Below are 26,300 nucleotides of genomic sequence, written 5' to 3' on the forward strand. Positions count from 1 at the left end.
CAAGAAGTAGAATATGATGAAGAACTAGCATTTGAGGAAATCAGTAAAGAGCTAAAACAATTTGAAGAAAAACCAAAGCCTAATTTGAGTGAAACTGAAGCAATCAATTTAGGGGACCAGGATGATGTTAGGGAAACCAAGATAAATGTGCATTTAGAACCGCAAGTTAAGGAGGAAATAATCAAAATATTGTTTGAGTACAAAGATGTCTTTGCATGGTTATATGACGATATGCCGAGCCTGAGCACTGATCTGGTAGTTCATAAATTGCCAACTGATCCAGCACTCCCTCCCGTCAAGAAAAAGTTGCGAAAGTTCAAGACTTATATGAGTGTGAAGATCAAAGAAGAAATCACAAAGCAACTTACTGCAAAGGTCATTCGGGTCACGCGATATCCCAATTGGTTAGCTAATGTTGTGCCAATACCAAAGAAAGATGGTAAGACCAGGGTCTGTGTTGATTACCGCGATCTTAGCAAAGCAAGTCCAAAGGATGATTTTTCCTTGCCGAACATTCACATTCTGATCGATAATTGTGCCAAGAATGAGATTGGGTCTTTTGTGGAATGTTACGCGGGATATCACCAGATCTTGATGGATGAGGAAGGTGCAGAAAAGACAGCGTTCATCACGCCATGGGGGACATATTGCTACCGGGTAATGCCATTTGGTCTGAAGAATGTTGGGGCAACTTATATGAGGGAAATGACCACCATATTTCATGACATGATACATAAGGAGATTGAGGTTTATGTAGATGATGTGATCATAAAGTCAAAGAAGCAGTCTGACCATGTCAAGGATTTGAGGAAGTTCTTCCAAAGGCTCCGCAGGTACAAACTCAAGATCAATCCAGCGAAATATGCATTTGGTGTCCCCTCTGGGAAACTGCTGGGATTCGTGGTCAGTCGACGCAGTATTGAGTTGGATCCGTCGAAGATCAAAGCCATCCAAGAGTTATCGCCGCCAAAGAACGAAACAGAGGTGATGAGTTTGCTTTAAAGGTTAAATTACATCAGCAGGTTTATTGCTCAACTCACGACAACTTGTGAGCCCATCTTTAAGCTATTGAAGAAGAATGTTGCAGTCAAGTGAACTGGCGAGTGTCAAGAAGCATTTGATAAGATTAAGGGGTACTTGTCGAACCCACCTGTACTGGTCCCACCAGAGCTTGAGAGACCTTTAATTCTCTATTTGACAGTCCTGGATAATTCTTTTAGCTGTGTGTTGGGTCAACATGACATCACGGGAAAGAAGGAGCAAGCAATCTATTATCTCAGTAAGAAGTTCACTCCCTATGAGGTTAAGTACACTCTGCTTGAGAGGATATGTTGTGCCCTGACTTGGGTGACACAAAAGTTGAAGCATTATCTATCGTCCTACACTACTTACCTCATTTCTTGCATGGATCCTCTAAAGTATATCTTTCAGAAGCCTATGCCTGAAGGAAGACTTGCAAAGTGGAAAATTTTACTTATAGAGTTTGATATCATCTATGTGACTCGAACCGTAATGAAAGCCCAAGCCTTGGCCGACCACTTGGCCGAGAATCCGGTGGATGATGAATATGAGCCACTGAAGACTTATTTTCCTGATGAAGAGGTCATGTGTGTTGACGAGGTTGACCATAATGAAAATCCAGGTTGGAAACTCTTCTTTGATGGAGATGCTAACATAAAAGGTGTCAGAATAGGGGCTGTACTTATCTCTGAAATAGGGCAACACTACCCTGTAACAGCCCAGCTTCGATTTTATTGCACCAACAACATGGCCGAGTACGAAGCATGCATTCTGGGTTTGAGGTTAGTTGTAGACATGGGAGTCCATGAAATATTGGTTCTGGGAGATTTAGATTTGTTGGTTCATCAGATTCAAGGAGAATGGTAGACTTGGGACTTGAAGCTTATATCGTACCAACAATGTCTGCATGAACATTGTCAACTATTCATGTCGGTAGAATTTAGACATATTCCTAGGATTCACAATGAGATTGCCGATGCTTTGGCTACTCTGTCGTCAATGTTACATCAACCAGACAAGGCTTATGTCGACCCTGTGCATATCCAAGTTCGTGATCAACATGCTTATTGTAATGTGGTAAAAGAGGAAATTAATGGCGAACCTTGGTTCCATGATATCAAGGAATATATCAAGTCGGGGGTATATCCAGTACATGCCACAGGTGATCAAAAGAGAACCATTCGACGACTGGCTAGTGGATTTTTCTTAAGTGGGGGAATCTTGTACAAGAGGACTCCAGATTTGGGACTGCTGAGGTGTATAAATGCTAAAGAAGCTTCCACTATCATGACCGAAGTACATTCTGGAGTTTGGGGGCCACATATGAATGGGTATGTCTTGGCAAAGAAGATAATTCGAGCAGGTTATTATTGGCTCACCATGGAACGAGATTCTATCAGTTTTGTTCGCAAGTGTCATCAATGCCAAGTACACAGTGATTTGATTCATTCTCCCCCATCTGAGTTACATACAATGTCTTCACCTTGGCCCTTTGTTGCTTGGGGCATGGATGTCATTGGAACAATTGAGCCGGCAGCGTAAAACGGGCATAGGTTTATTCTGGTGGCCATTGATTACTTTACCAAGTGGATCGAAGCTGTAACTTTCAAGTCCGTGACCAAGAAGGCAGTGGTGGATTTTGTTCATTCAAATATCATTTGTCGGTTCGGAATTCCCAAGGTGATCATCACAGACAATGATGTTAATCTCAATAGTCATTTGATGAAAGAGGTGTGCCAATAGTTCAAAATCATGCATCGGAACTCCATTCCGTATTGCCCCAAGGCAAATGGAGCTGTTGAGGCTACTAACAAGAATATAAAGAAGATACTTCGTAAGATGGTTCAAGGTTCTAGGCAGTGGCATGAAAAGTTGCCTTTCGCCTTACTGGGTTATCGCACTACTGTTTGCACTTCAGTAGGTGCAACTCCTTATTTGCTAGTATATGGAACTGAGGCAGTTATACCTGCAGAAGTTGAAATTCCATCCCTTCGGATCGTTGTAGAAGCTGAAATTGATGATGATGAGTGGGTCAAAACCCGGCTAGAGCAGTTGAGTTTGATTGATGAGAAAAGATTGGCTGCAATATGTCATGGTCAATTGTATCAAAAGAGAATGGCAAGAGTATACAACAAGAAGGTGCATCCTCGTAAATTCGAAGTGGGCCAGATGGTATTGAAACGCATCCTCCCTCATCAGGTGGAAGCTAAAGGTAAGTTTGCCCCAAACTGGCAGGGGCCATTCATTGTAACAAGAATGTTGCCCAATGTTGCTTTGTATTTAACACACATATAAGGCAAATGTGTAGATATGGCTATCAATTCTGATACGGTCAAGAGGTACTATGCATGAGTCATTTGCTTATTTTCAATCGCATTTTTATACTTGGCATGTTCAAGGTTGAAATGACGAAAGCATTTTATTCCGCTACCCAAATTCTTTCATCCTTTGCTACCCCTTTTGAGCCTTATTTATTTTCTTTCATATCTTTCTTTTGGAATCAGTAGCAGAATTAGAAAAAAAATGAAATGATAAAAAATAAATGAAAAATAAGAAAAATGAAAAAAAAGAGAAGGAAAATAAAAAAGAAAGAAAGAAAGAAATAAAAAGAAAAGGAAAAAAAGAGAAAAGAAAGAAAGAAAGAAAAAAAAGAAAAGAAAAGAAAAAGGGAAACAAAAACAAACAACTTTCTTTTGAACGTTCGACCTAATTCCTTTTAAGGATACGTAGGCAGCCTTACGGTTCGATCACATCAAAATAAAAATTAAAATTCCCCAGACCCAAAGAAACTGGGGCAGAAATTTTGGTTTTGAAAAGATCCGATTCTAAAAGTTGTAATTTTGACCCTTTTTCATCTTAAATTATTTTGAGCCTTCATGTCATCCTCTCTTTCTAACCCTGGCCAAAAGCTTACATTACGGTCCAAAGAAAGACCTTCCGATCAATCTTTGAGGATGTCAGGTTAAGCGAGATAGAGGTATGATTTACATCATGGGTAACGCTTTGTTCATGGGCACAAGAGAGAAAATTTAAAATGAGACAGTCTTATTGGTGAAAACCATCACAGGCACCGTAAGGCGATGGTGAGCTGAGAAAATTTTTAAAATGAGAGAGTCTTATTGGTGAAAACCTTCGCGGGCACCGTAGGGCGATGGTGAGTTGAGATATGAACAAAGGAGAGAATATTGTTGGGGAAAACCCTTCGGGGCACTACAAATCAAATGAGGCTCATGACTCTACAGAGAAATTGGATCAGTGAAAGCCCGGTTTGTGAAGTATAAAGACACGACTTGAACTGAAATATGATTGGTTGGACGGATTAGACTGATCAATCCGAAATGCATGTCATGATCATTGGAGCTAGCCGCTTCACTCAGATAAGTCTTCTTTTCCCATTCGTCTTCACGTAGTCATATGTGTTCAAAATTTTCCTTTGATTCCTTCTGCCAAAAGTCATTTCACCATGCTCTTTGAGTCTATCTTTATAAGTCTTTTTCGAGTTAGCCCTTGTTGAACAAGCTGCAAAGGATTCCAAAGCTTACTACCAGCTTCTAAATTGCACAAAGAGGAGTTCGGCTAGGCACATCGCAATTGACATGATTTAGAATGAGAAGTATGGTGATAACTAAGGTTCAGGCAATCATTTGAATCTTGAATTTTGAGAAAATACAAGGATGAAACAACTTTCAAAATGAAAACATAATACAACAAGTGAGTGTGAGAGATTCAGGTCATTCATAGGTTTTGTGGTCCAGTTCCAATCAAAAGGTCAAACAACTCCTTGCTAGCCCGAAGCAGCTAATCAGAATGAAGCATGGCAGTGGCGGAAGCAGACACTCAGCAATGATACCACAAGCTAACCACCACATTTTCAAACTAACAAATTTTATTTATCTGAAACAGGGGCAAGAAAATTTGTTAATCCACAGGGACCCTCCCACGAAGAAGGCATGGTTTAGGGGCAAGAAATTTTGTTCAAAATCCTCCAAGAAGAGAGCATGGTTCAGGTAAGTTCATTCTCGACTTTTCAGGACCCTCCTGGATAATGGGATTTAATTTTAAAAGTTCTCAGGACCCTCCTGGATAATAGAATTTAATTTAAAATTTTCAGGACCTTCCTGGATAATGAGATTTAATTTTAAAAGTTTTCAGGACCCTCCTGGATAATGGGATTTAATTTAAAATTTTCAGAACCGTCCTGGATAATGGGATTTAGTTTTAAGTTTTAACGTAAGTTCTCCCTTTAAAAAATATAATTTAGCTTTAAAGTTATCACTCTTAAGATGAGATTTAATTTGAAGTTTTCAGGGCCCTCCTGGATAATGGGATTTAACTTTTAAATTCTTAGAGCTCTGTAGGTAACATGATTCGATTAACACTCACAAATATGCCCAGATCCCAAACTGGGGCAGAAAAATTTCTTTTGTTTTGTCTGTTTTGTTGAAATATCAGGCGCCCACCTGGATAACGAGGGAATACAATTCAGGTTTTGGTAATTAGGCGCCCACCTGGATAACGAAGGAATACAGTTTCAAGTTTTAGCAATCAGGCGCCCACCTGGATAACGAAGGAATACAGTTTCAAGTTTTGGTAATCAGGCGCCCACCTGGATAACAAGGGAATACAATTCAAGTTTTGGTAATCAGGCGCCCACCTGGATAACAAGGGAATACAGTTTCAAGTTTTAGCAATCAGGCGCCCACCTGGCTAACGAGGGAATACAATTCAAGTTTTGGTAATCAGGCGCCCACTTGGATAACGGGGGAATATACTTTCTAGTTTTAGCAATCAGGCACCCACCTGGATAACGAGGGAATACAGTTTCAAGTTTTGGTAATCAGGCGCCCACCTGGATAACGAGGGAATACAGTTTCAATTTTTAGCAATCAGGAACCCACCTGGATAACGAGGGAATACAGTTTCAAGTTTTGGTAATTAGGCTCCCACCTGGATAACAAGGGAATACAGTTCAAGTTTTGGTAATCAGGCGCCCACCTGGATAATGAGGGAATATAGTTTCAAGTTTTAGCAACCAGGCACCCACCTAGATAACGAGGGAATACAATTCAGTTTTGGTAATCAGGCGCCCACCTGGATAACGAGGGAATACAATTCAAATTTTGATCCAAGACTTCCATTTTTTGATTTTTGTTAAAAAATGAGGATTTTCGGACCTTGTTTGGGGGGTCTACACGGATTTTTGAAGGGTTCTGGCGATTTCTTGCAAAGGAAGGAGAGAAGCTTCGGGAGAGAGCTATATATTTGGGTCTAAGACAGAGAATAGGGGGAGAAAAAGGTTAGGAAAAATTAGGGTTCTAATAGGAAGTTTCTTCTTCTCTTCTAATTTTTTTGTCCATTTTCGGTTGAGTTACAATTCCAAAAAACAAAAATACAAAAAATAGTTTGAGTTTGATTTTTGTTCAAGTATTATTCCATTTTCGAAAATCAGAAACTAACACAAAAAAAATATATACATCTCTTTACTGCTTTTGCTATAGTGGAATTTCAATTTTGAGTTTTGGTCTGCGAACATGGAGACTGCTTGAGGTGCTCGAGTTCGAGTTTCAAATTGCTGTCCGTTCGTGAATTTTGGACGTGGTTCCTTGTTCGAAGTCACCGCTGTTTTCTCACTCGGATTCCAGACTCAAATTTTGTAGCTGAATTTCTTGCTTTCTGTTATTAAGAAGAGTTTTGCAATTCCAGGTTCATCTCTTCCTTCTTATTATCGTTAATGGTGATCGAAATATGATATGAGCCGTAGGGAATTTGCTCTGTAGTGATAGATATTTGATCGTGTTTTAGTAGAGGTTGTGTTTGCAGTTAGTTTCTAGTTGTGATTTGTGCTCGAGAATGTTGTTTGTCAATCTGTTCTTGTTATGCGATGTGCCATCTAGCTGCACGATGTGTTAGAATATGAGTAGTTGAAAAATGAAGCATTTAGATTATAGTTAAGTTTCCAAATTAGATCCATTCGTCTTTGGTTTGTTGACGTGCAATCTGTTCGCACCTGTTGATTTCTTTTGATGAGTAATTTGTGTTTTGCTTGAAAATTGGTCGACGGCCGGTGGAATTTAGAGTTTGAATTTAAGTGCCGCAAATTCTGTTTTAGTCATTCTTTAAGTTCAACTTGGTTTTATTTTGCAGTCGTGGATTTATTTTGATCAAGTAGTTTAAAGCTCTCAAAAACAGAATACATAGCTTGACATCTCTTTTCCTTAAACACGTTTTAACTGTTTCTTTTCTCATAATGATTAGTTGAAGAAACCCCATGTTCCTTAAAATACATGTTAGTCTCAGGTCGTAGGTTCTGAAAGGATTTTTCCTTTGTTAAATTCTTGCAAATGCATTATTCCTTCATGACTAACAATCTAGTGTAGTAATTTTGTGAGTAAGAATCTGGCTTCTCCGCGGTTAATTTACTGAATTGGTATGTAAATTTTTCTGATTTGCGGCAAGATTTTCCATGGCTTAAGCTTTAATTAAATGGAGTTAAAACTATTCAGTATGTGATGGGGTGCTCTGTTCATTTGAACACTGATTTGTTGTTGCTTGTTTATGAAGTCGATAGCTTCAGTTTGTCTTATTTTTCGTACTGTTGCCTCCTTTGGGTTGTGTTTGTTCTATTTGCTTGATTGTCTGTTTTACATGCTATGCACGAATGATTGGATTGAAATGTTTCTGATGTTAGGCCATGGGGGTTGGGAGAAAGGCTTGGCCCATTAGTGTTAATTTGCTTACTTATTTAGGACTTGGGCTTGGTCTAGCAAATGAAATTAATTGTAAAATCTGAGCATGATTTAGAATTTTCTTTTCTTTTCTTTTATTTGCTTATTTTATTACATTGTCCGTTAGGAGCATACTTTAGGCCGACAACATTTGGGTAGGTAATATTAGGATTTTTCTATTTGTTTGCTTTTAATTTCGAGGCAAGGGGTCGTTCCCTCAATTAAATTTATCCGGGGAATGCCCCGAGAGGTTTGTATATATTATTATCCGGGGTATACCCCGAAGAACTATGTAAATATTTTGAAGGCCTTGACGAGCATGGTGGGGAAGTCTTAGCATAGGTTAGCTTAGGATTTTTCTTTTCCTTCCTTTTTATTTTCTTTTATTAGGCAGGGACGACCTCAAGCCTCGTGTGTGTTTATTTTGCTTTTCTGTGATTTTATCTTAACTTGAATATTCTAAAAGCCAACTAGATCGAGTACGCAACCGTACTAGTTACGGGACTTGAGGAGTGCCTAACACCTTCTCCTCGAGTCAAATGAACCCCCTTACTCGAATCTCTGGTGCGGACTTGGTTTTAGAGTCTGAAACGTTTTAAAAGGAAAAATCATTTTAAAATGGTGACCTGGCACACCGAAATCAAAGCCAGGTGGCAACTCTGAGTTATTTTCCTGTTGAGTACAATTTTTGTCACGTTCTAATTGGAAAACCCTTTTCAAGCTTTACAAAATCCTTTTTATATTTAATAGAGGGTTTAGTGAAGTTTGTTTAAAAAGGGTTGTGACAAGGTGAAAAGAACAAAACAATCGAATGAAGTTGCACTAAATATAGCTCACAAAATACAGCAACAATAAACAGAGAACAAACAAAGATGAAACCTTTTTGCCAATCACCCATCCAGTTCAAGTCCATAAACATTATTCTTACTGATCATTCCATTTCCCATCATATTGTTTTATCCAGTAAAGACAGGGTAGGAAGGATAATATCTTTATAGGGAAAAATTCAAGATTGTAAATAGCCAAAGGAAAATAGGAACTCAAAAATAGAAAGAATTTGAACAAGGGAAAACATTGGAAGACTACCTTGCTCTGATCAAAATTGGAAGATTACTTTGAAAATGCTCTTACAGTTTTTACATTATACTTCCACTAGGACTGAAGCATGCCTCTTCTAGCTGTGTAATAAGGTTTGTGTTCATCTGTATGTGAACTGACATCTATCATCAACAAAAGAACCTATGTTGCTGGGACTCTCCGAAAAAGTCGTTGGATATGTGTCGGATTTTCCAAAAGTAGTGCATTTTTGAAGGATCCGACATGGGTTCGACATCATTTTGGAGAATCTGCGCAACATAGAAAAGAGCTACCAACTTCATTTGGAGAGAAAAGTATTCAAAGGCTAACCAACTACATATACTAGAAAGAAAGAAAGACTTGCATAATTTAAGACTTTGGGGTGATGAACATCTTAACAGTCGCGCTTTCTGAAGATCTAAAATGCAGAAAACATTCCGTCAAATCCTCATCACATTTTATCAATATCGTATCACCCTCTTTGTCTACATACGTGAAATCAAAACTTTCAATCGATGACTCGACCCTCTTTGCCACTTCCTCTTCTAAATCCTTCATCTTAGAAGAAAGAGTTAGCTGCAATCTTAGCACCCTATCTCCATATTTCACCTTTGTAATCACAACTGTACCATCTCGGATTTCTGTAACATGTGCTCCAACTTTAGTTCCATTAATTGTGTCTTCCTTGTTAGGAGAATCAGAAGATTGCTGGAATTTTGTACTAGCATTGACATCTTCCTCAGCAGGGAGGATGGATTTCATTTTACGAGAGTGGGAGCATTTTCTTTTCTTCTCCTTATTCTTGGGCGGCCATCTAGTTATACCGTATAATCTACATATACGCTTCAGTGTTGATTTGCCAACTGCATTGGAATAATCCCAGGTACAAAAATGTCTTCAGTGAATCTTAAACTACAATATACACATATGATTTGGACTAAAGGAAAGGAGAAGATAAAGAAATCATATCAATCATTCAATCGATCAACTACGTCTCAATACTAGCTAGTTAGAGACCGCTAGATGAATCCTCCGTATCCATTCACTCAGCTCCCGCTTTGGCCATAAGTTATTTGCAAAAAAAAAATTAAAAACATTGTTTGGTTATAAAAAGTGACCAGTTTTTGGGCGGTTTTTGGAGAAGAATTTTTCAAGTTTCAAAACGTGGGTTGAACTATATTTTCAAGTTTTCTACTCACAAAACTTCAACTTCTGTTTAAGTAAAATGCATCTCCAAACATAATTTCAACTTCCAAAAATCATTTTTCATCTCATCTTCAATTTTTTTTTCTAGTTTCAACCAAGTCTATATCCAAACGCTAGCTCAATTTGGGTTCATTTCATTCCAATCACGGGTAAACAATTTACCTTTTAAGACAAATTTGGGATATTCTAATCTAGAATTTCTTTAGATCTTACACTTTACCTTAAAATGACATAGGAGCTTCTAACTAGATTAAAAGGACCCTTCGCAAACATGGTGTAATACTCGGAACCCTCGAGCATATCTTAATAATGACTTGGAACATATTGTGAACTTGACATTGTAATGAGTTGTATAGGTGCGGAAGTAGAGACGGAGTGTTTCATTGGTGAGCCCCACTTATTGTTCTATGCTTAGATGTGCTTTCCTTTTTTGTCCTCAGCAAGAACTAAGCTAGACAGTTGTAATGACTCTCTAGAATATGCTTCATGGAATCTATTACGGATTTGGGACTACATTAAGTGTTGGATCCTCAATTGTTATGTTTTAATTTGCTTATGTTAATCCTTGGTCCATACTAGCGTTATGAGACAGATTAATGGATGTGGATATATTGTGGGCGGGCAAGCTGACTCACGCTTAGAGTTTGGGTTGTGATACACTGGATCGTATATAAATATAATAACAATAACTAAACCTTAGTCCATGTAGTTAGTATCATTTATATGGATCATTTGCTTCATGTGTACTAATCTTAAAGAAAGAAGAAAGATAAAAGCAGAAGAGTTTTGGAAAGAGTTTATGATACCTCCCAAATCATCGGCAGCGGCATCTTGAGTCATTGACGAACGGTCTTCAATTTTTTTGAGGTTGATGTTATGATCTCGTTCTATCCTCTCTCTTTCTTTCTGAATCTCTGACTCGGAGGTAAAAGTCCGTTTACTGTTTCTTCTTTTGTTCACAGCATTTGCTCCCTGCTTTGCCTGTCGTGTTGATAATTCCAGCTGCAGTTTTCTTTCTTTGTTTTGAGAGGTTTTAGCGCTAGTTGAAGATCCAGCGGAATTGCACTGTTCTTCACTTACAGCTACGCTATCCCTTGCAGCAGTTATCTCATCAATATCCAAACTCAGTTGTTGATTTGTTTCGGAAGAAAAAGACTGCTGTTGCTGTGTCAGGCAACATCAACTCTCCTCCATTTGGCAATGGCTCAACGTTATGCAGTTCTTTAGTATTCTGACAGATCTCGAAAGAATCAAGGTCATCGTCAGAAGAAATCTTGATGACTTCAACAGGTAACTTCTCTCCAAAATCATGTCCGACTGCAAACTCAAAGTGTTGCAACTGTTGTTTCACCGTGTCCAAAACTAACTTCAGGAAGACTTGTAGATTTCTATGCAGAAGCTCATTTGGGGGCAAGAAGAACTCTAGTATGTAAACATTGTCATCATTGTCCAGAGCACTTAAACAGATTGCAAAACAACCAGTTAAACCAGCTTCACGAGAACAAGTTACCAAGCGGTATTCCATTATGCTCAACTGTGTTACATCTCGACAAAAGCATGAAGATTTTGATGAGAAAGCCCTGCCTACAACACCGTAGCCTTCTAACATGTATTGAAGACCACTTGCATATTTGAATAAACTTAAGTTTTGGTTATCGTTGATTGCAATGTGTCGTTGTCTAACAGTGATAACTTTTCCAGTGCACCATGAATCAGCAACACTGACCCAAATCTGAGCAAAGAGAAATTGATGTTTTTGACATACCACTTCGATTGCCTTGTATAATCCACCAAGAGCACATTGCCGGTCATCCAAAACCTGCCTTGAGACTGTCTTTGTTAATATGAATTCAAGATAGAGATATCACTGAAGCTTAAACAAAAAGAGCCAAAGGAAATGAATATGGTTCGAAGGGAGACATTACTGGAAAAGAGCTTGATCTACTGGACAACTTACTTTCAAATCAAGCGGACAATATGAATCTGGAGATTTCAGATCCACCACCTAAAAAATGAAGTCAAAAGTGGAAAAGAATAAACAGCGGTTGAATAATACAGTGTACAGTTTTAATTTCCTCTTTTCTTGGCGCCTCTTCTTTTACTATTCAGAAATGGTGAAAGGAAAACAGTGCATTAAAAGGGATCATGGATGCTGAACAAGATGAGCTAGAGGTTCAACATTTAAGGTTGGAAAAAGCTGAAGGTATGCGTAAAAACCTGGAGCATCTTGAAAATGGGCAAGACAGAGTTTCCAAATATCCATTCATTTGTTTGGTGACTGGTGACCAACTCAAGGACCCCGACAAAGGTGTCTCGAGATGGATCAAAGACAGGGACAGTATAACACCATTGTATGCTCCAGGCTACAGCATCATCCCGTAAAGGGAACTCTTGTTGGCTGTAATTCTTCACGTCTGTACATAGTTCAGGCAACCTATATTTGAACACACGTCCGGGAGGACCAAGGTCATTTTCACATTGGGTACCGTTCTTCAGCTCAACAGGAATTGCATGGCTCAGGCACTTTTTCCTGTACGAACATAGTCCGTATTCAAGTCTGGTAAGACCAAAAGGCTGATCTGAAGTTGTTAGGAAAGTCTGGCCATCAATTACAATACTAGCCCAGTACTGAATAAGATAATTGCAGGATAATTTCTCTACATGTTGTAGTGCAATCTTAACTCTTTCCTTGATTTCCATGCGTTTAGTAACAACATCTGCAGTTGTGGCATACACAAATATTGTATTAGTACAAAGAATATTACTCCCAGGTTTTGTAAAAGGCTTGTAGCAACAATTTTACTGATTGGCCAAAGCAATTAAGTTACCTTTATCTAATTAAGGTATTTTCTTGAATTCAAATCCGCGATACAGTACTACTAATGATAATCTCAGAGCCAGTACTATAAATTTTACGTCTGCCTCAATCTTTCGCTCATACATGACAATCAGAGCCAGTACTATAAATTGTAATGAATTTTGGCCCATTGCCATTGGTAATAAAGAAAAGAAAACGATTGAAAAAAGTTAAGTGTTTGCGGAGAAGTGACGGTAACATGCAGTAACAAAATTACTTTGACAAAAGGTTGGCATTTTCTCCTTAGCATACCAAACATATAGGTTTGCCAACTTTAGCACCAATTCAAAACGACAAGATAAATGGTTATCAGTACTATAAAGAATAGGTTGAGGATTCAAAGTTCAGACCTTTATATCCAGGATAAATTTTCAAGTGAATGAGAAGTTCTTCTTCTAAGGTGTGGCAAGCACAAAATTCAATGGCAACCATGGTGGTGAATATCTTGTACCTAAAGTATGTAACTGAATTGCAACAATGATTCTCAAAATGGAAACAAATTGCTAGAATTTCCCAAAGAAGAAACAAAAAGAACCTAATTTTGAAGCAATGAGAGTGAAACTTGCAATGTGAGCAGCCCGGTGTACTAAGCTCCCGCTATGCGCGGGGTTTGGGGAAGGGACAGACCACAAAGGTCTATTGAAACTTGCAATGTATTTTAGAAAATTCTTAGCTGATTCAAATCCCATTTATAAATATCAACATTTTTTTATTTGATAATTGTGGTATCCGAGCGAGCTTAAGTGTATCCCGATTACATGGGGTACTTGCTATCTCCCACCACTACAGGTACTGGGTAACGCTGTCTTGGATAGACATGAAGAAACCACCTAGTGTTTTTGCTTATGATAAACAACATAATTTTAACCCACCAAAGCAAAAATTCTCTCCTCATTCATGGGCAAATAGGAAGTCCAACAATTCTTAAGGAAATGATTGTCAAAATGGATACAAAAAAGGCAGCTAGGTGCACTAAGCTTCCATTATGCAGGATCCGGGGCCGGACCATAAGGGTCTACTGTACCCAACCTTACCCTGTATTTGTGCAAGAGGCTGTTTACACGGCTCGAACCTATGACATCGTGGTCACATGGCAACAATTTTACCAATTACGTTAAAGACTCCCCTTATCACAATGGATACAAACTGCTAGAATATCCCAAAAGTATTAAAAAAGAACAAAATTTTGAAGTAATGAAGCTGAAATTGGCAGTGTATCTCAGAAAATACTTAGCTGACTTTCATCCCATGTATAAAGATCAAAATAATTTCAACCCCAACAAAAACCAAAAATTCTTCTTCCCTCATTCATTGTCAAATAGAAAATCCACAAACTTATGAGAAAATCAAATATAGTAAGTTCTTACTGAAGGAGAAGTGATTCTGAAGCTGCTCTGCATCATCACGTTCCCTCCAAAAAACCCATAGACCATTGGGTTGGCGGGACCAGGCATGTGCACTGAACACACTCTCCATTCTTGAGGTTGGTGTTGTTGTTGGTTGCAGGCCAAACCGGTCTCTCTTTCCATAAGGATGCTTCACACAAATACTTTGTACTATCTTTTAAATTTCAAAAATCTTTGTTAAAATCTTTGTACCATAAATTTCAAAAATCTTTAATTTTGTTAAAATTCAAATCTTTAATTTTGTTAAAATTCGTGCCAATCAAACAATTTCACCAATAAAGTACCATACAAGTGCTGAAATTTTTGAGATAAAGAGGGTTGAAACGGTTGTTTTAGGCCAAAAAGACCAAAAGGTTGTTTACATTAATGTAAAAAGTGTTGAAAGAGTTGTTTTAGATGAAAAGAACCAAAAAGTTTGTGTAACATAAATGGATGGGAAAGCATAGTCTAATTTTCTTTCTTAATTTGTTTATTTAACCTTGCCAGTTGGGGCCCACAATTCCATCAACTCATTTTTTTTTTGTTCTTTGTTTAATTTAATCTGATGTAGTTAATAACTCTCAAAGTGTAAAAAAGACAAAATATTCTCTGCTCCTTCCTTCCATTCACCTTCTTTCTTTCTTTCTTTCTTTCTTTCTTTTGTTTTGCACAATTGCTTCATTCTTGTGTTGGTGTTAATCTTGAAAGAGTACTGTGATCAGTATTTTGATTTTGGATTTTATCTCTCACAAAAGCAAAGGAGTAACTACAGTTAGTCTAGGAATGGCATGTGAAAATGAAACATTCAGAATATGTAGTAATGTATCTGAAGCATTGAGTTACATGCCCAGTCCCCTACAATACACTGAGCTTAACACTCAAAGTGAGCTGTGGATATTCTGGAGCCAATACAATAACGAGTTCCCTACTGTCTTTCCCATCAGTAAGTGCATTTTTTCCTTTATATTCCAATTGGATTGGTATTTATACTATATAATAGTATCCAGATTATATGATACTCAGAAATTACCTGTAAAGTATTCCAAGTACAAATTACTTCATATCAGATGGTGAAAGGTTAAACTTTTAAACGTTAATCAAAGTTAGGGGTCTCAAATAGGCGGCTTGGGCCCATTTTGCCGGGTCAAAGTGAGTTGAGACAATAATTGAGGAATGGTCATGCCGGAGGTCCGGATGATTATTGTTCATTAGGTTGTTTTTATGGGCCCGCAAAATCTTAGGCGATTTGGAGTCGGTCGCCCAGGTACATGCAGATGGCGTGGACTATAGCACACAAAAATGTAAGAATCGTCGTGAATTCTTGTTTGTTGGCCCTAAAACGCCATAAACGAGCCCAAAAGTTACTTGACTAAGATGGGTTGGGTTAGGATAAGCTAAAATTTGGGTCATTGCCCAACCCGCTCAACTCTTATCTAGCTTTACTTAATATGTGTTATTTTCTTATGAATTGTATAATTACTAAATATGACTTTTTTTTCATTTGTTATAGTCATATATAACATATCAAACAATATAAATAATTATTTCTAAGATATTTTGGCAAAGTTGCTCATGGATCGATTTGGGCTAAAAATTAGCCCAACTTTAAATGGATTGAGATAGGTTAGGTCAAGATGAACTGAGTTTAATGAATGGACGGATCAATAATCAGCCCAACCTTGGATGGGTTGGGCGGGCCATTTGGGCTTGGGCCAAATTTGACAGCCCTAATCAAAGTTCACTTAGTTTAAATCACGAGGGCAGAAAAGTGACAAACCTTTTGGGACACAGGGTTTAGTATGTGGAGTACAAAACTAGTAATTCATGTATATGTCATTGTACTCTCTAAATCTCATTACTTTTTGGACTTTAATGTTATCAAAATAAGAAATTAGACTAATAATCGATCAAAGCTCTAGTTTAGACAGGGGCGGAGCTAGAGTGTCGGAAATGGGTTCGATCGAACCCAGTAGCTTTGGTTCGAATACCTGTATTTGTTTTAAAATCCATTGAATATGTATAAATTATTAATTTAGAACCCAATAACTTAATAGGATTAGAATCCAAATTCATAAGCTTGAAATTCTGGCTCCTCCTCGAGCTTCTTTTTTGGTACTTTTTCTTCATCGACTTGTTGGAACTTTAACTGCTGCCAAGTCTTAGCGATGTAAGAATATATGATTAGAGCAGTGAAACAACAAAATTTTAGACATTTATGTTTAAATAGTAACAAACTTGCCACTCTTATTCATGTTGTTTTTAGAGCACTCCATGAGTATTCTTAAATGTAAACTTGAACTTGTGTTTATTAGTCCTATGACTAATGCAATCATGTTGAAGTTCTACTTTTGTTCTTTTATGTATACAACGAGTGCAGAGTTGGTGGAGCTGCCTACTTATTTCATCTATTATCTCTCAATATAAATTCCCTAGGATTTGATAATGATTAAATTTGGTTACTCAGATAAGATGAATGACCTTTTAAATGATTCGGAATGAGAAAGGGGTCATGATGTCTTTGAGCTTATGTAACTGCTTCCGCTTTTAAGTGTTGAACATCCAAAGAGTTTCAACTGAGAAACTTAACCAGTTTTTCAATATGATTGCTATATATCTATCTTTATGAACGAGTCAAGCGACTAATATCATAAACAACCTTTTTACAGCTGCTGCTACTACTATCTATCATGATACCATTAAGGAGAAAATCACATCTGCTCTTAAGAATGCCTACATATCTGACTACTACGGATGCTGGTTGGTTCAATTTTGGGCACCTGTGACTACTAAAGATCAGATTTTTCTAACAACTTGTGACCTACCTTTTGGTCTTACAAAACTCCATGAAGGACTTTGTTATTATAGGTCAGTGTCTGAAATTTAGAATTCCTATTGTAACTGAGAATGAGAATCAACTTGGCCCTACCGGACGCGTGTTCAAACATGGTTTGCCTGAAATGAGTCCGAATATTTCGCGCTATTCTGCTGCTGATTTTCCTCAGCATAGCTCGGCTTTTACTGCTGTTTAGGGAACTATTTGGCTGTACCGGTTTTTGAGCCGCTTAGTAATGAATGCGCTGGAGTACTTGAGATCATAGGGGATAAGAAGGGAAGCTTCTCTCAAGACCTAGTTCAAATGGTCTATGAAATGCTTAAGGTATGGCTTTCCTCTCTCTTTTCTCTTCTAGCTTGTTTGAGTTAGAATTACTGTAGAGAAAGGAAAGGTTGTACTTCTAGAGAAAGGAACTTTGCTTGATTTTAGTGTGGTAAATTTTGTTAGAGAGGAAATACATTTATTAATTTAATTAGGTCTGTAACACCTCCTGTGCATGACTGAATATGCAGATACCTTTCCTTTTCCTTGTTGTTTTTTATAGCAGTGGTGTCCGTGCTAGTTTATACGCACCTCAACTATACCAATTTGTATCAGTTTTCATTTGTCTTGAGGTGATTTAACATTTTTTCATGATTTCTAGCTGTGGGAAACATGTGATTGAAACCTGATCCATCAATCAGGCCTGTAACTTCCCTCTAAATAAGAAGCAGAAGAGAAAATCTGTAAGATGGTATAAGACAAAGTTAAAAGCAGTTTGGTGTTTCTTTCAGATGATCGATTGACATTCATCCTTTAGCACAACTGTTAGTTTTTCCTCATTCTACCGTAGGAAGTGGAAATGAGAATCTAACCTCTAAGGACGGAGAGAAAAGAAAATTAAAAAGAACTTCTGTTCTGTTTTCCCTTTCTTCGGTCTTTAGAGCTTTGTTTGGCATATATTCGTTAAATCCTTATAACCTCTTTCAATTTCTCTGAGCATTGCATCTTGTTCTTACCAGAAGGTGGAGTTGAGATCATCAAACATGTACGGCCACCCTGATAAGAAGGTATTTTAGAGATGCTATATACCTGAATACCCAAAGCTAGGAAAAAAACATCTTAGACTAAATGTATCTCTTTGATAAGAAATAAACTAAAGCTCCTGTATCAACTGTCTGTTTTTAGCAGGGCCTTAGAGGGCTAGAACGCGCCCAAAAAGAGCTCGGGGATCAGTTGAATTTTTTATGCAGAACACATCAATTACCTCTAGCTCAGACATGGCTACCTATCCTTGACGGAAGCAGCATTCAAAGATTCATGACTACAAAGGAACAGTTCTGCATATGCACATCAGCAGGCTACGAGTTCAGAGCTGCTTGTGATATGTTTCACTTAGGGAAGAGTCAGGGGGTTGTTAGTAAGGCCTTTTTAACCCGTAGTTCATGCTTCTGCAGTGACATCACACAGTTAAGCATGACTGAGTACCCCTTAGCACATGTGGCACACAGAGTTGGATTGCATAGTTCTTTTGCTATATGTTTGCAGAGTTCCTATACCGGGGAGTATGTACACATATTGGAGTTCTTTTTACCCCAAGATAACAAATCAGATTGTAGGAGTCCACAAACCATGTTGAATATGCTATTGACCTCGAAGAAACAACAATTTCAAAGTTTCAAGCTTGCTTCTGGACAAAAATTGGGAGAGAAATTATCGGTTGAAGTTATACCTGTTCCTTCAGATGATGGACTCGAGTCTTTTGAGATATGCCATAGTGGGAAACCTATATCTGATATTGAAGCAGTAGCACGTCCTGAAAAAATATTGTGGTTGAACAGATTACTGGAAAGGGGAAATACAGTAAATATCGGTCCTGAAAATATTGATCTAACAACATCATCAAGAACTGCTAACACCACAACAAAACTAGCTAATACGAGGGTCCAAACTAATAGAGCTAAGTTAGATGAATATGTGGAGCAACTATCGAAGCAGCAATGGAAGAGCCCGACACACCTGGGGCTAAACAAAGAGAGAGTGAAACACCACAGGAAGTCGCGTCTCATTCCCTGATAGGACAAATGAGATCGCTCCCGGTTTCGGATGAGTGGACAACCCAGGACTTCGCCCGAAGTTTAAACGAAGCACGCCCGACGACTCCAGGTCTTTTCAAATGATGCTTAGTCAGATACCCAGTCGAGACCTGGCCGTATGCCCGTACCCGGCACCGGCCACGAATCAAGGCCATGGACAACCGTCCGGGAGCCTCTACGGGCCCTGTATACCCAATCGGGCTCCCAACAAAGAAACTAATGCCAAACAGATGGAGGTACCATCCTTATGCCACAAATGGGAGGAACGCTGCAAGATGCAACTTACCTCGCAACGATAGGGGAATATTTTGAGGGCAACATCTTCGAGGAACCTTCGGTGGAACCGGATCTGATGAGGCATAGCCAGCAGAGGAGCCCCTCCCAGCAGAGTATGGTTTCAACATTGCTATACCAAATATCATGATCACCATAAGCGAAACCAGGGACGCTGAGCGAGTCAGGCCTATTCGACCAAGACCCTTTCAAAAGAACCACAACCTGATGCAGGAACCGCAGGGCGTGCGCGGCCACGAGGTAAAAAATGACCCCATCTCGGAAAGATGACAGCTGTGTTACTCAATAAAAATCACCATCGAGTACCATCGGGCGGTCAGGCTCGAGTCCAGCCCATGGAAGCAAGGCAACCGGGAAGGATGAAGTAAACAAGCCACGACATATTACCACAACAGTGAAGGAGCGGCGACACCCTCCGAGGACTCATAACATAGAAAGTGAAAATGTTCACCATCAGGGAAAAACAGGCCCAGGGAAATATTTCGGAGGACACCCTTACAACCAGGGAAAAGGGCACCGAGGCTCCGCCCCGGCATCACACTGACTCACTGGTAACCCTCTCCCTCATTTGATTTATCTTAAATATAACATTTGTTCGTGAATTCAGGTGCTTCCTCCGTGGGGCGGTCTGAACTAACAGACCCAATCACCCTCGCATCCTGAATCCCTAGCGAATTCCAAATGACAAATCGCCACAAAGACCATTCTCTTGATATAGCCCATCTGAGCTCGGGCCGGGACGTCGAGCTCTATACCATCGGAGGAGGCTCAAAGCACGAACGTCTTATTCAGACAACTGCCGGCACACCAATCGGAGACAGAGTCGGCCCCATTTTGCTAAAAGCATGAAACCCCTCGCAAAGGGCAGGACTAAAATAAGTCGACAGAAAGCAATACACGACAAAAGGAAATTCTTCACCATCTGGCCCGTCGCCGGCATCAATGCCCCCACCCTCGAAAGGATCGAAGGGTAAGAAAACCACATCTTCCGCCAAGCCTGATAAGATACGGCGGGCGGCTGTATCAGGACTCACGCCCCTAAAGAGTAGGAACATACCAAATCTCAAAATGTCGCCTACATATCCCGCAGTGAGGAAGAATTGTTTTACTCTCGTGTTATTTTTTTTTCACTAACCTGTATGAAGACAATTGGCTAGGATATTCAAAAGTTCTAACTCTACCCGGAGATCCCTAGGCTCTAAAAAAGGGCCCGCCGCGCTCTTTCCCCTCAGTCGGGTTTCCGCCCCAAAGAGGGCCTTGTCAGCAAAATTATTAGCAGAGAAACGTACCCCCCAGAGGAGGATCCGATAAGGTCGCAAGCCTTCTTCTACAATCCAACGACGAGTAATGATATGCTTCTAAGGGCACCATCCCCTCGGGAGGACTGGGAAGCGGCAGACTAAACCCAAATCGGGTATTATGTACCGGATCGAATGGACCGAGAAGCCACGCCCGCGCGGGCCGAGCTCACGACAATGAAACAATATATGTCTGCACCAAGCAATAAAAGGATATCTTTTCAGCACCTTATTCTCCAGACAAGGAAATCTCAAATATACCCCCGACAAGGGCCCCCTCCACCAAACGCGTCCTGAGATACTCGGAGACTTAGCGGCAGCAATTCAACACCCGCACGACCCCAAGGTCGGAACTCCGGGCTCATAATGCCCCTATAAGGCAACTTTGAACTCACGAAAAACGGTCTTCAAGCTTAAACAAATTCGATGACTCAAAGACTGTCGTTCATCGCCAATCGCCATGCACTGGGAAACCCGAAACTGTAAGACCCCAAGCGGTCAGACTCGGCGTAACTAGATCTATTCTACATTACAACAAAAACTGTAAGACCTTAATAGGCATGACAAACTGTAAGACCTCAACAGGCATGAAAATCCCAAAGTTTAAGCTATACGTTGCATTTGTAAGAATCCAGAAAGTGCATACCCTCGATGTAGACGCCTAAACTGTCACTCGGGATCAAAAATGGCTACGGCCAAACACATATGACTATGGTCAAACTGTCGATACAACCAAACTAACGTGACTCGGGGATGCCCGACCGTCGCTAAACAAAATTGCAGGCCACTACTTCGAATATACTTCGGAAAGAACCGGTTAAAACAGGCTTCCCTCAACAGGCAAAAACGAGCTTCGACCATGTTAGCTCTAAATCACAAAGGCTTCGGCCTACTCAGCCTATGAGCTATGAACCTTCCGAGGTGCTCGAAACATCGTCGATAACGACTTGAAATCGAGGTTCTTCTAGAACTGACTACGGGTCAGGAAAAACTATTTCAAAAGACCTTAACGAGTGGAAAACAAAGCCTACAAAAAAGCCCACGGGCAAAAATAGTGTAAGAGCCATTGTCGCCAGCTAAGCAAGCCTCCAGGCCACATATTAAAAGGTCTCTATGACCAAACAACATAAGAGCCATTGTCGCCAGCTGAAAAAATTGACAACTTGAGGATTAAAATGAGCTCGAATCGTAACCCGATTCGAAGACCGGATCCAAAATAGTTAACTATGCGAGCCTCTGGGCCACCCACCTATAAGGTCACTTCGACCCAAAGCACAAAAAGCCATCACCGTCCGCCCATACATGCAGGAAAGAACCTGAGGTTCAATTGAAGACCGGTCCACTTTTGAAGGTCCGCAATAGGTGCCTCCGGACGTGCATCCTTGGAAGTTTCATCCCAACCTTCCACACTGATATCCCCAATGGACAAGGTGAGTGGAAGGGAGGAATGAAAAAATGCCATAGCTATCTGAAGCTCGAGGACCCTTATTAGCCAAGAAAACCTCGGAGAGACAGCGTACCGAACAACCCTCGGTCCCGCTTGCACGGCTACTTAGAATCCACTTCTTGGAGCGTCTAGCCGTGCAAGCCCCCAACTCGGAGCAGAGCACCACGTCGAGCCGGGGTATGAAGGTGAGCAGTGGTGTATAATCCGAGCCCCCTTTTGAGTAGTGGTGCACATTCCGAACTACTATCTACATGAGGGGGAAACCGATTCCCCGTCCATCATCACCTCGAGCCAACAGTAGCAGCAAAGGCTAGCATATCGACAACCACAACAATAGAGGGATAGCACGATTATGCTCGATAAAGGGAAGTCCCGGCAAATGGCAACAACATGATCTGAGGGAGCTCCCCCAAACGGGCTTGAGGCCACGAGCCCTAAACATGATGTTCAAGGATAGAAGAAGATGATAAGAAGGAATAGGCAAGCAAACCAATGAAGGCACTGGGATAGGAAAAACAACGCCAAAACACCCCCATTTATAAGGGATTATGATACGGTCGTCAAGACTTTGAAAGATTGACCGACAGACACAGTTAATGCATCCTTGGAAAACCAAATCAATGATGGTACCTTTACCTTGGAGAGCGGGAATCGGGAGTGCATTGAATGAAGTCGAAAATACACGAGCCCGTGGATGCATAGTTATCATAAAACTCACGCCAGTAGTCGCATCATCGGTATGACGTCGCTGTAAGAAGCTCGAGGATTCAAGTGTCAGCAACATTTTCCATCACTTCGTTATGGGAAACGCGGAGACTATCTGTACGCGGCAAAATCAGAGGACTTGATTTCTCGATGTCAAGTCATTTCAGAAGAACGCCTCAAGACCCTGAGGACGGGAAGCCACGACCGTGTTCCCGACCTCGGGGTTCATCGAGGCCCGACTTAGAGAAGATGGAGATCGAAGCTAGGACAGAAAGGGAAGCTCACAAGGTACACAGCTAAGTATGACATGGCCGGCCTATCCAGAGCCTATGCTGCTGAGGCATCGCGTCAAGCCATCCCATCTCCATATTTTGTAATTAATGCCTATGTGCTTGTAGCCGTGTTCCCCTCCTATATAAAAGGGACTCACACTACCTTGTAACGGGCTGTGGTTGCTCCATTTTCTCCATAAGTGCAATAATATCTCTCTCTGTCTCTCTCTCTTTCCTTTCTATACTTGTTCGTTCTCACTAACCCAAGGTCACCTTGATATTCATCTCTTTCTTACTGGTTCTTCATCATATAACTTAGTATTGGCCATAAAGAGCCTTGTTTAATTATATCCTCAACTGTTATCCCATCCTCGACTATCCCTGATAGCTCGAGATCGACCCCGAGGTCCCCCATCGACCCGACCTATATCTGGGCATAAGGCCCCCTCAGTTTGATTACTGCCTTATTTTAGCTTGCATTTTATCATTAAATTCCATATTTTTAGCATCAACTGCTCTAACAACTAGCTCGGGAATAAATCACGTATTTTTAGAATTTCGTTTACAAATTTAATTGTTGTTACCATTTTCATGGTAAATAAATCGAGTTATGGTGTTCTTTACGTTTATTTACTGATTTTCTATTGTTACTTGATTTTATTGTGATGTTATTGATTCCCTTGCCCAAATTGCTTTGTGATTGTTGTTTGGGTGAGCAAGAGTGTAAAACACGAAAGGTGATGTCGTGCATGATATTTGTGACAGAGTGTTAAAGTACGAAGGGTGATGCCATGCATGTTATTTGTGAGAGAGTGTTAAAGCACGAAGAGTGATGTCGTGCACTTGTCTTTGATTTCCTGATTTTTATTGATAACTGAATTATGGTTTCTCTACATTTAATTATTGGTTTTCTGTTGATACTTGTTGTACCCCGTAGCATGATTCCCCTTTCCTATCTTTAATTGAACTGTGGTGATTCTTATATTGACTTGTTATTCTTTTGTTATTATTCGATGTACCCGTAGCATGTTTCCCCTTCCCATCCTTAACTGTACATTTCTGCTTTTATTTTCCGATGTATATGATTTAACTACACAAGTTTATTTGGTAGTTTGGTCCTAGCCTCGTCACTACTTCGCCGAAGTTAGGCTAGGCACATACCAGCACATGGGGTCGGTTGTGCTGATACTACACTCTGCACTGTGTGCAGATCCTAGTGCTGTAGCTTTTGGACCGCAATGAGATTGATGCCTCCAGTCCAATAGATGACCCGAGGTAGTCCTGCAGGCGTCCGCATGCCTTGGCATCTCCTTCCATCCTTTCATTTTGTTTCTTTTATGTATTTCAGAGACAGTGTTGTAATAAATCTTGCGGACCTTTATTTGTAGCATTCCTAAACAGCCTGTGAAATTGTGACACTAGTTCTGGGTAGTTTATGTATGGATTGGTATTGACATCTTTATTAAAATATTATATTTTGGTCTTCCACTTATTAAATTCCGCTATTTATCTAATGTTGGTTATTAATGGTTAAAGAATTAAAAAAAGGGAAAAAGATAAATGATACAGATGGTCGGCTTGCCTAGCTTTCACTAGTAGGCGCCATCACGACTCCCGAGGGTGGGAAATCCGGGTCGTGCCAAGTTGGTATTAGAGCTCTAGGTTATTTAGGTCTCACAATTCACGGACAAGCTTAGTAGAGTCTGAGGGATCGGTACGAAGACGTCTGTATTTATCCCCTAGTGGCTACAGAGTTAAGGAAAAAAACTTCACATCTATTCTTCTCTGTCGTGCAATTTTGTTCTCTCCCTGTTAAATTGAACCCCCTACTCTTGTTCTTTCGCAAATTGTGAGATCACGTAGCACTTCTTCAGCCGAGCGGTAGCTCAGATCGATGATGGATCAACTACATCTTCATATGACTTATGGAGGTTGGACAGGTTCGCCAAGCTTTCTACTACTACTTTCAGCGGTGCATCTCCTGAGGATCCCTAAGATTATTTAGACAGTTGTCATGAGGTTCTCAGGAACATGGGGATAGTGGAGACCAATGGGGTCGACTTTGTTGCTTTTCGTTTGTCTTATTCCGCCAAGACTTGGTGGGGAGATTATTGTTTGGCTAGACCAGTTGTGTCACTAGCTTTGACTTGGGATCAGTTTTCTCAGCTATTTTTGGAGAAGTTTCTTCCTATCACTCAGAGGGAGAACTATCGGAGGCAGTTAAGCGTCTTCAACAAGGTTCTATGACTGTTACTCAGTACGAGACCAGGTTTATTGATTTGGACCGTCATGCTCTTCTTATACTTCCCACAAAGAGAGAGAGAGTGAGGAGGTTCATTGAGGGACCCGTTCAGCTAGCTCAGCCAGATAGAGGTGGATGTAGAGGTGTTAGAAGTGGAGGTAGAGGTATAAGAGGTGGAGGACAGGCTGCTAGAGGTGGAGGCCAGCCAGTAGCAGGCCGTCCCAATGAGTAGTTCAGAGTGGTGGGGCCCAGCCCCGATGTTATGCTCTTCCAGCCAAGCCTAAGGCTGAGGCTTCTGATGCAGTTATCACAGGTACTGTTCTGGTTTATAGTAGAGATGCTTCAGTTCTATTTGATCCGGGATCTACGTACTCCTATGTGTCATTTTATTTTGCACCGTATCTGGTCATGCTTAGTGATTCTTTGAGTGCTCCTGTATATGTGTCCACACCAGTAGATGATTCTATTATGGTAGATCATGTCCATCACTCATGTATAGTTGTGATTGGGGGCCTTGAGACTCGAGTAGATTTGTTACTTTTGGACATGGTTGATTTTGATGTCATATTGGGGATGAACTGGTTATCACCTTACCACGCTATCTTGGACTATCATGCCAAGATTGTGACCTTAGCCTTGCTGGGTTTACCTCGTTTAGAGTGGAGAGGAACTCCTGGTCGTTCTACCCGTAGTGTTATCTCATATATGAAGGCTCGACATATGGTCGAGAAGGGGTGTTTGGCCTATTTGGCATATGTTCGTGATTCTAGTGCTGAGGTTCCTTCTATGGATTATATTCCTGTTGTTCGTGAGTTTCCTGAGGGTTTCCCTTCAGAATTGTTAGGTATGCCACTCGACAGGGAT

The 26,300-nt window shown here is 40.2% G+C and overlaps 3 protein-coding genes across 4 annotated transcripts; 2 read left to right on the forward strand and 1 right to left on the reverse strand.

The window, feature by feature from the left end:
• The first annotated feature begins 1,947 nt into the window (after positions 1-1,947).
• On the forward strand, positions 1,948-4,625 carry LOC138881896 (uncharacterized). Its single transcript, XM_070162196.1, has 2 exons — positions 1,948-2,383; positions 4,525-4,625. Exons 1-2 carry the CDS (start codon positions 1,948-1,950, stop codon positions 4,623-4,625), a joined length of 537 nt encoding a protein of 178 aa, XP_070018297.1.
• A 4,213-nt stretch (positions 4,626-8,838) lies between these two features.
• LOC104238269 (protein NLP3-like) lies at positions 8,839-14,710 on the reverse strand. Of its 2 annotated transcripts, none has more exons than XM_070163092.1 (5): positions 14,253-14,710; positions 12,246-12,745; positions 11,986-12,033; positions 10,835-11,847; positions 8,839-9,091 (listed from the first exon to the last, which is right to left on the reverse strand). In XM_070163092.1, the coding sequence occupies exons 1-4, from the start codon at positions 14,359-14,361 to the stop codon at positions 11,140-11,142; spliced, it is 1,365 nt and encodes a 454-aa protein (XP_070019193.1). In that variant the 5' UTR covers positions 14,362-14,710; the 3' UTR covers positions 8,839-9,091; positions 10,835-11,139. The 2 variants fall into 2 exon arrangements, with proteins under 2 accessions (XP_070019193.1, XP_070019192.1); XM_070163091.1 differs by having other exon boundaries at positions 8,839-9,685.
• A 107-nt stretch (positions 14,711-14,817) lies between these two features.
• Positions 14,818-23,723, forward strand: LOC138880665 (protein NLP7-like). Its single transcript, XM_070160834.1, has 4 exons — positions 14,818-15,213; positions 16,937-17,427; positions 18,105-18,152; positions 18,274-23,723. Exons 2-4 carry the CDS (start codon positions 17,407-17,409, stop codon positions 19,156-19,158), a joined length of 954 nt encoding a protein of 317 aa, XP_070016935.1. The 5' UTR covers positions 14,818-15,213; positions 16,937-17,406; the 3' UTR covers positions 19,159-23,723.
• Positions 23,724-26,300: the final 2,577 nt, after the last annotated feature.

This window comes from Nicotiana sylvestris, chromosome 11, assembly GCF_000393655.2.
Source record: "Nicotiana sylvestris chromosome 11, ASM39365v2, whole genome shotgun sequence".
In the NCBI taxonomy this organism is placed as follows: Eukaryota; Viridiplantae; Streptophyta; class Magnoliopsida; order Solanales; family Solanaceae; genus Nicotiana; species Nicotiana sylvestris.

Excerpts from the sequence above, each read along its gene's own strand:
- LOC104238269 (XM_070163092.1), bottom strand. The coding sequence starts at position 14,361 with ATGGAGAGTGTGTTCAGTGCACATGCCTGGTCCCGCCAACCCAATGGT. Across the intron at positions 12,746-14,252 it reads TCAGAATCACTTCTCCTTCA|ATGTTGTTACTAAACGCATG; the intron begins GTAAGAACTTAC and ends CCACAACTGCAG. Across the intron at positions 12,034-12,245 it reads CCATTTTCAAGATGCTCCAG|GTGGTGGATCTGAAATCTCC; the intron begins GTTTTTACGCAT and ends TTCATTTTTTAG.
- LOC138880665 (XM_070160834.1), top strand. The coding sequence starts at position 17,407 with ATGGTCTATGAAATGCTTAAG. Across the intron at positions 17,428-18,104 it reads TGGTCTATGAAATGCTTAAG|AAGGTGGAGTTGAGATCATC; the intron begins GTATGGCTTTCC and ends TGTTCTTACCAG. Across the intron at positions 18,153-18,273 it reads ACGGCCACCCTGATAAGAAG|GGCCTTAGAGGGCTAGAACG; the intron begins GTATTTTAGAGA and ends TGTTTTTAGCAG.
- LOC138881896 (XM_070162196.1), top strand. The coding sequence starts at position 1,948 with ATGTCGGTAGAATTTAGACATATTCCTAGGATTCACAATGAGATTGCC. Across the intron at positions 2,384-4,524 it reads AAAGAAGATAATTCGAGCAG|CCCTTGTTGAACAAGCTGCA; the intron begins GTTATTATTGGC and ends TTTTCGAGTTAG.